Source organism: Salvelinus sp. IW2-2015, unplaced genomic scaffold, assembly GCF_002910315.2.
Source record: "Salvelinus sp. IW2-2015 unplaced genomic scaffold, ASM291031v2 Un_scaffold7025, whole genome shotgun sequence".
NCBI lineage: Eukaryota > Metazoa > Chordata > Actinopteri > Salmoniformes > Salmonidae > Salvelinus > Salvelinus sp. IW2-2015.
In genome coordinates this window covers 4,133-12,850 of record NW_019948285.1, presented here as the reverse complement: position 1 = coordinate 12,850, position 8,718 = coordinate 4,133, and the positions used below count along the sequence as shown (strand labels likewise).

The window sequence follows — 8,718 nt, the reverse complement described above, 5'->3', positions numbered from 1 at the left end:
TTCTTAAAATGGTTAAAATGTATATCATAGCTGATCAGTCTTCGCATTCTTAGCCATCTAAGAATTTGAGTGGTTACATTTTTCTAGTCCCATCCCTCAGCTATTTACCAAATCAGTTGTGGGGTGGCAACTTTGTTAATGTTTGAAAAGCAAATTTACCCTTTAAAATGAACTCATGCACTGAGCGTATACCATTGACACTCCACCCCTTTCCTAAACACCAGGACATGTTAGAAAATGTATGGAATCCAGATGTTTGACCATTGGTCTATGCCAAGTATGAAGAAACTTCACAGGCTGCGTTTACACCAGCAGCTCAATTCAGATCTTTTGCCAATTATTTTATTTCTACCACCCCATAGCTGATGCCATATGGGTCACAACTTAGTGTGGACAGTCAGAAAAACAAAATTACAATTGGGTTCTCAGGGTAAAGGTGTWAACACAGCCATCGAAGCTCAAATCCCATAACAGCAAACAGCTTGTCACAACCAAAAAGTATAATCKTGTTTATCAGAGGTCCAACCTCATGACCAAAATACATTTTAAAAGTAATCCTTTAGGAATCTGTCTCTTCCCTCCAATACCAACCTTAATCACTCAAATGGTCTCCAGATGGACAGCTGTCTGCAACGAGTTGTGGTCCGATAGGAAGTTCAGGCTGCATCTCAGCTTTCACGTTSCCTAATACGTTGCTGGGAATTCACGAGATTGAAAAATGATGCTGAACTGGCTGGACCAGTGGCACTGACTAAGAGGAAACGGTATGACTGAATTACAATGAGTGACGTATTTTCAGCACAAACTGAAACTAAYCCAAGTAAATGGCATTTCGTAGTCTAATTATGTCTTAAGCAATTGGACCATACCTCACTAGGAAGATATCCAGTAGAACAGAAATGGTTTGAGGTGTAACATTATGGACTGGTTTCTAGACAGAAGTAAAGGAATACTTCAGATATTACAAAAATGGTTTCCTTAACTAAAAAAAGAAAATTAGTTTATGGACAGTGACTGCAATCCACACTTGGTTAATAAACTAGCCACTAACAAATATTAGCATATTTGGACAAAATCCCATTTCACTCAATCACCCACATTTAGCATGTTTTAAATTATCCCAAAGCATCTCTTAAAATGGGGAGATTTATGCAAAGTCAACAAGTGAGCCAGAAGACCAAAAACAAAGAAGCTTCATGAACCGTTAAACAACCCACTCCTGGCTGAATGAAACATTCAGGACAAAAACACAGGTTCACTGAAGAAAGAGTTTAATTGGTGAAACTGTCATTTCATTATTTTCCTGAGGAATGTTCATACTTGTTACAGTTTGAAGTTGTTTTTRTAGATCACTAAAGGGCTGATGAGTAAAAAGACTGGACCGAGCCTGACCGTTGTGTGTTGTGGCCTCTGACCAAATCTACAGTGCGGCAAGTAACAAAAATAGCATTGCATCAGTGCTGGATTCACAATTGAAATCTCTGCATTGAGTCAAAACAAAAATACAGTAAATCAGATCAATCCAGGCCTACAGTGGTGAGTCATTCGTGTTGAGGGGGTCCCACTTTTGGGTCAGGGGAGGTGGGAGAGTTGGTCCCTTGGGGCCCCAGTGGTGGTGTCACAACTGTCATGGTTTCCTGCTGGGAGGTTTGAACATCTGGTCCCTCTTTACTGGCCGTTCTTCACATTCAGCATCTTCTCCTGTGGAGGAGGAACGCAAGCGTATTTTTTTATTAAATAAAACGAAATGAAATAAAACCCAAGAGGCAAAGGAACTTAAATTGCCGAATTTTCACCCGCAGGACACCGTAACAGAATTCTCAGCATTACTTTGTTCCAAACAAGTATTAAATATGTTATGAGGCAATAGTTCTTGCTGTTCCTACATGGACTTCTTCACGTGCACCATACGCCAACTCCACAGGTCATTCAGAAATGTTTACAACCTCAGTGCTCCCGTCTCACCTTGATCATGGTCTCCAGCTTGATGGCGTCGGCGGCGAACTTGCGGATGCCGTCAGAGAGCTTCTCCACGGCCATGCGGTCCTCATTGTGTTGCAGCGGAATGCTTCTCATCCAGGTGAACCTTCTCCAAGTCACAGGCCTTGGCTAAACAGGGGACAAAGTGAGAGAAAGAATTGCTGTTAGTTTATTCATCCTTGGTCCAATGTGATTACGTAGTCCGTCCCCAGGCTTTTGAAGGACTGGTAGTATGGCTGCAGTCTACCAGAATGCTTACGGCATATGGTTTTACCTATAGAGGACCTCATTATCCCCTCAATGGTTTCAGGTGTTTAATGAAGGAAACAACGTATGGAGGATAAATATACCCTTTTTCAATCGCAGACCTGTCCCAGGGGAAGAGACAGAGCATCCATTTAAAAGACATTTGAGAAGCTCTCAAGATATACCAAACATTGAATACACAGCAATGAACTTGTTTTGCAGGTTTGTGAATTACAGCCATTGTTCCCGAGGTTCAAATTGTTTGAACTAGTAGGCAAAATGGTTACATTCCTACTCATAAAGACTGCATAACCAATGTTAAAGGCCTCAGCAAGTTCTCCTTAGAGGTCTAACAAAAACAAAACTTGGTCTTTGACCTGCTAGTGTGTAACAGTAACCTACGGGGCTCAGATGCTACCTCAAGGTGRCTTCCAAGTAGACCTACTTTACCAGCTTTCCTTGAACTGCATGACAGTTCGCAACAATTCAAATGATGTCCTTGAAATAACATTTATTTCAGCGGAACTCAACTTTTAAAAGTTGTCAAAATATTTGGCTTGAATTAGTGCTTATTTATACAGTACATGGTTACCCTCTGCTTGCTGTGTGTGGTTTATTAGAGGAAATATTGTGTCTGGTGCATGACACGCATCCTTCCCATCAGCCCCTTGTTCCCATCTGACGCTTTGAGCAGGTTAACATTCAAAACGAAGCCGGAGTGTAAGAATGCAGATTAGTCACAGTATTATGTTGGGAGTCCTGAAGATACGATCTAGAGTTGAAGTGTAAGGGAAGAGCGCTTCTTCCATGTGCTTAGATATCATGGTTGTGACAGACATGTTACATCATTGATAGTATATTTACTGCATCACTGAACCCGTATGATGAGTGAGATTTCCATTAGAATAGGAACCAATGTTATAACGACACCTGCATGGACCAGACCTGAGATGAAACGCCATTTGAAACCCTTCAAATACTTTTAGAGTTCACACTAGACTGTCTGGGGTGCAATATGGGCAGGGTTTGCAGTTTACACCATTATATTGGTTCATTAAGCCAGGCAAACACAATCAAGCACAGATTACATTTGAAACCAGGCCTGACTGATACAAATATCATTATCTGTTCCAAAGCATCTGTTCCAAAGCAAAGATGCCTAAATGACTACCGCCCCGTAGCACTCACATCAGTAGCCATGAAGTACTTTGAAATGGCCAGTCATGGCTCACGTCAGTCATCCCAGAAACCCTAGACCAGGGATGGGCAAACTTGGCCGAGGCCACGTTGGGATTTTGAAATTCAGAGGGCTGCATTTTTGGTGGTCCAATGGTCTGTTAAATCTATTTGTGGGGGCCTCCCAGGTGGCGCAGCAGTCGAGGCACTGCGTCGCAGGGCTCGAGGCGTCACTACAAACCTGGGTTCGATCCCAAGCTCTGTCACAGGTGACCGTGACTGGGAGACCCATGAGGCGGCGCACAATTGTCCCAGCGTCATCCGGGTTAGGCAGGTTGAGATTCCCTTGTCCCATCATGCTCTAGCGACTCCTGTGGCAGGCTGGGCGCATGCACGCTGACAGTCKCCAGGTGTACAGCGTTTCCTCTGACACATTGATGCAGCGGGCTTCTGGTTTACGCGAGCATTGTGTCAAGAAGCAGTGTGGCTTGGCCGGGTCGTGTTTCAGAGGACGTARGGCTCTCAACCGTCACCTCTCGAGTCCGTATGGGAGTTAGTGATGGGACAAGACCAACTACCAATTGAATATCACGAAATTGGGGAGAAGGGAGTCATATAAAAAAAATCACAGGCCAGATTGAAGTGCACAGGCCTGCACTTTACCCCAGACGCACTCCAATTCACATACCACCAACAGATGATCCACACTGCCCTTGCAAAACCTGGTCAAAAGGAACACCCATGTGAGAATGCTGTTCATTGACTACAGCTCAGAGTTAAACACCATAGCGCCCACAAAGCTTGTCGCCAAGGACCCTGGGACTAAACACCTCCCTCCCTCTGCAACTGGATCCTGGACCTCCAGATGGGCCACCCCCAGGTGGAAATGGTATGCAACACATCTGCCACGCTGATCCTCAACACAGGGACCCCTCAGTGATGTGTGCTTAGTCCCCTCCTGTACTCCGTTCACCCATGACTGCTTGGCCAAGCACGACTCCAACACTATCATTAAGTTTGCTGAGGTCAGTGACCTGGCCGTGTGGTGCCAGGACAACAACCTCACACTCAACGTGCTCAAGACAAAGGAGATGATTGTGGACGACAGGCAAGAGGCCCGAGCACACCCCCAAACTCATTGACGGGGCTTTAGTGGAGCAGGTTGAGAGCGTCAAGTTCCTTGGTATCCACAGCACCAAGTCATCATGGTCCAGACACCAAGACAGTTGTGAAAAGGGCACAACACCTTCCCCCCCCCCCCCGTCAGGAGACGGAAAAGATTGGGTCCCCAGCATCAAAAGTCCTAGAGCTGCACCGTCGAGAGCATCCTGACCGGTTGCGTCACCGCCTGGTATCGCACCTGCTCGGCATCCGATCATAAAGGCGCTTGAGGGTAATGCGTACGGCCAACTGTACATCACTGGGGCCAAGCTTCCTGCCATCCAGGATCTATACACTAGGCGGTGTCAGATGAAGCACCCCCCCCCAAAAAAAAAATATTTTATATAAAGTTGTCAGACTCCGGTCACCAAAGTCATACTGTTCTCACTGCTACTGCACGGCAAGCAGTACCGGGGCACCAAGTCCAGGTCCAAAAAACTCCTTAACAGCTTCTACCCCAAGCCTCAAGACTGCTGAACAAGCAAATGGCCACCAGGACTATTTACATGGACTGACCTGTACCCCCAAACATTGCCTCTACAGATACCCCCTGTATATAGCCTCAATGTTATTTTATTTAGTAAATATTCTTTTAACTGGATTGTTGGTTAGAGGCTTCTTTCACAGTAAAGTCTACACCTGTTGTATTCAGCACATGTGACAACCACAATGTGATATCACAACAGACCTTTTTACATGTTCTTTCCCAACTGTTCCAGGGAGCTCATACTAGTGTCCTGTAGGGGGTAGCAATGAGTCCTGTTACCTTTCTGAACCGTAAGCATTGGCGTGATGGTGCTGTGGTCTTTGCTCAGCTCTCCCAGTAGGCCGGGGGAAATGGTAAGCAGGTCACAGCCAGCCAGGGCCTTCACCTCCCCGGTGTTCCTGAAGGAAGCTCCCATCACCACCGTGGTATAGTCATACTTCTTGTAGTGGTTGTAGATCTTGGTCACACTGATCACACCTGAGTGAAGAGATCAAAATAAAGARGTTTATGCATAATAAAGCCACTCCAGTACAGTAATGAAGTCAATCAATACACCCAAGTATCTTATTTATACTCATAATGGTAAGGTCTGGGACTGTTGAGGCCAACCTYAAGTTGTTAGAAGCTAACACTCATGCTATCAAATGATGGATCAGTCAGCCCATACCTGGGTCCTCATGGGCCTCGAAGCTCTTCTGGGCAGTGTTCTCCTTGTACCAGTCCATGATGCGGCCCACAAAGGGTGAGATGAGGGTGACTTTGGCCTCGGCGCAGGCCACTGCCTGGGCGAAGGAGAACAGCAGGGTCATGTTGCAGTGGACCCCYTGCTTCTCCTCCAGCTCCCTGCAGGTACACACATTAACAGGCACATTAAAGGACAGTTAACAGCAGAGCTTCACTGTGCTTCCATGGCTGTCAAAACCAACATTTCTTAGAGACAGATTGACACAAATTATTTCTAGGTTGGAGGTAAACTGACACAGAACATAGCAGGTAAGTTGTTTAACCATTTGCATCAAATTAGTTTTGGCAAAACAGCATGTTTTTGAAGACATTCCACTTTACTGGGTACCAACAGAACGCCTAACATCTGTTTTTAGTCCACATTCCAAGATGTGCATATTTACACACGGCTACAGTATTCATTTCTTCAAAAGTTAACTGGATTTCACCTACCGGARAGGATTAAATGCATAGAAAGGACAAATCATTGACTTGAAATGGGGAGTCTCGACCTATMCATTCCACTTAAGCCTAATCAGCGAAATCCAGTTGGATAACTTTTGAAACTGGGCCCAGATGAAGAAATGCCCTTGTAAGGTAGATGACTCATGTCCTTCCCTCCATCTCACACACCTGCCAGCCTGGATGCCTTCCCATGTTGAAGAGAGCTTGATGAGAACACGGTCCTTCTTGATACCAGCCTCTTCGTACAAGGCAATGATCCGCAGGGCCCGAGCCACCATCTCATCCTTATCGTACGAAAGCCTGATGTCGAGTGGGAGAGGTTGAGTTAATCTAAATATTAACGCTATGAACGWTTACTATTTGGTAAAGCCGTTTTGTGGACTCCATACCAGTCATTTGAGTCTGAGGCTCTGCTGTGAACTTGAGACTATTCATTGAGCTAGAGTCAAGTTAAAGGATCAATTTCCTGATCTGTAAAGGCTCCAAGTTGTATTTGAGGCAACAAGTCCAATCAGCTACTTCGTGGAATTGAGCATATTCGTAAATGGAATTTCACATGAACCATTCCCCCACATAAAAATTGATAATGCCTACATGGCTATGTTCAGATATTTATATTGAAACCATAATTGATGAGTGGGTGTTATTCTGATAGCTGTAAACTGGTGTCGACAGATACAAAACACATGATCGACTTATGTAGGCCCAAGCGGTGCAGGGGGCTTTCATGTACCTGGCATCTACCTCCGTGGAGACCCTGCCTGGGATCTTCTTCAGGATCTCCAGGCCGAAGCTCACAAACAGCTTGTCCATGGTGTTGGTGACCTGCTCCTCCTCAGGTCTGATGGACAGAGGAACAGYATACTGGTGAGGTGCAATAGCGCAAGCATAGCAAACATGTGATCATAGCTTTTAGCAGTAGACTAAGGKTTTATTAACCAAGTAATCACTTTGAGTACACCAAACAAATATTGAGTTGCACCCCCACCTCCTTTAACCCTTCTACACRGATTGAAGTGGCTTTAACAAGTGACAATACGGGATCATAGCTTTCACCTGGTCAGTCACATGGAAAGAGCAGGTGTTAATGTGTATATTTAAGCAGTAAGGCCTAGGGGGTGTGGTATATGGCCAATAAGCATCACGGCTAAGGGCTGTTCTAATACAGACCGTAGCCACATAACAAATCGAGGTGCCTTATTGCAATTACAAACTTACCAAGGTATTTAGAGCAGTAAAAAAAAGGTTTCTACCTGTGGTACAGTCAGATATACCACGGCTGTTGACCTATCAGCATTCAGGGCTCAAACTACCCAGTTAATTAAGTGCTGTAATAAACTTGAAAAATTCATTCACGTTCTCACCTCAGTCCTACTCAATGCATTCTCAATTTGGCACTGATTAATATTCTAAAGCGCATTAGAGGCTTGGAAATACGACATTATAAACCAGTCAAATAATTATAGGAAAGCCCAAAACTGARGTCTTCAGATGTACTTCAGTGGCTTGGAAATATTTGTTCTTTAGARTAAATGATTAGTGCCAGTTGCAAACGGACACCTCAAAGTTGTCAATCACCAAGACAATGATCATAACGGGGCGAAGTGACCGTGAAACACATGTATAATTTGCAGGCATGTGCGAGGCYAGGCAGACTGATCAGCACCCTCAGGGCACCTGCATTAACACTTATCTTGAGCAAACAGAAAACGCCTGATTCTTTGCCCACTCAAAATCCCATTGTTTAAAGGGGAGGTCAGTGAACTACTAAACAAATGTAGAAGCAGTGCAGAATTGCAATATGATTACATGAGCTTATTTCACCAGTCATTGAAACGGTAGGGGTCGTATACATTTCAGAGTGCCCATCTTACCCGCCCTTGGCGATGCCGTATTTGATGGCCTGGTCGACCAGATGCTGGTAGGCGGCCATCTTGGCAGCAGCCAGGATGAGGGAGGGGTTGGTGGTGGCATCCTGGGGCTTGTACTCTTCAATGGCTGTTCAGAGAAGTGGGAGAGACAACACAAGTTAAGAGCAGCTCACAACACTAGGTGTTCATAGCGAGGTGTTCACTAGACCTACGCATGAAAATGAGAAAGTGGCCATAGTGTTAGGCCATTGAGAAACCATAGTCAGTACACTTCCTCAAAATAATCAGAATTAATTCAAGAAACATGACAGATTCCTTAGTGACATTTTTGCCAAGGAGATCATAGTCACGCAATTTTACTTTAACTGCTTGGTGCAGTATTTGTCAATGAAATAGAGTCACTTGTTGATTGACAAATACTTTGAAGAAACCCTACTGTTGACTGATCACCTACAAGTGGGCGTAGACTTTGCCTCAACTTCAGCTTGCCGCCAGAAAAAAGTCAAAACATAATATATGCAGGAACTCAACCGAACCGTTTCGTCTGGGAAGCATGCGGACGCCTTCAGTCCCAAGGTACATACAAGCCTTCATAGTACACAACTTTAT

General features: G+C 44.7%; 1 protein-coding gene across 1 annotated transcript; it reads right to left on the bottom strand.

Moving 5' to 3' along the window:
- Window positions 1–1,254: 1,254 nt before the first annotated feature.
- On the bottom strand, window positions 1,255–8,240 carry taldo1 (transaldolase 1; the record flags this gene model as incomplete). The annotated part of the gene is given in 8 exon segments (XM_024145175.2): window positions 1,255–1,701; window positions 1,966–2,059; window positions 2,061–2,109; window positions 5,330–5,527; window positions 5,718–5,893; window positions 6,407–6,538; window positions 6,972–7,079; window positions 8,113–8,240. Coding segments are annotated over 8 exon segments (918 nt in total), but the record flags the coding sequence as incomplete, so codon positions are not given.
- Between the last annotated feature and the right edge of the window lie 478 nt (window positions 8,241–8,718).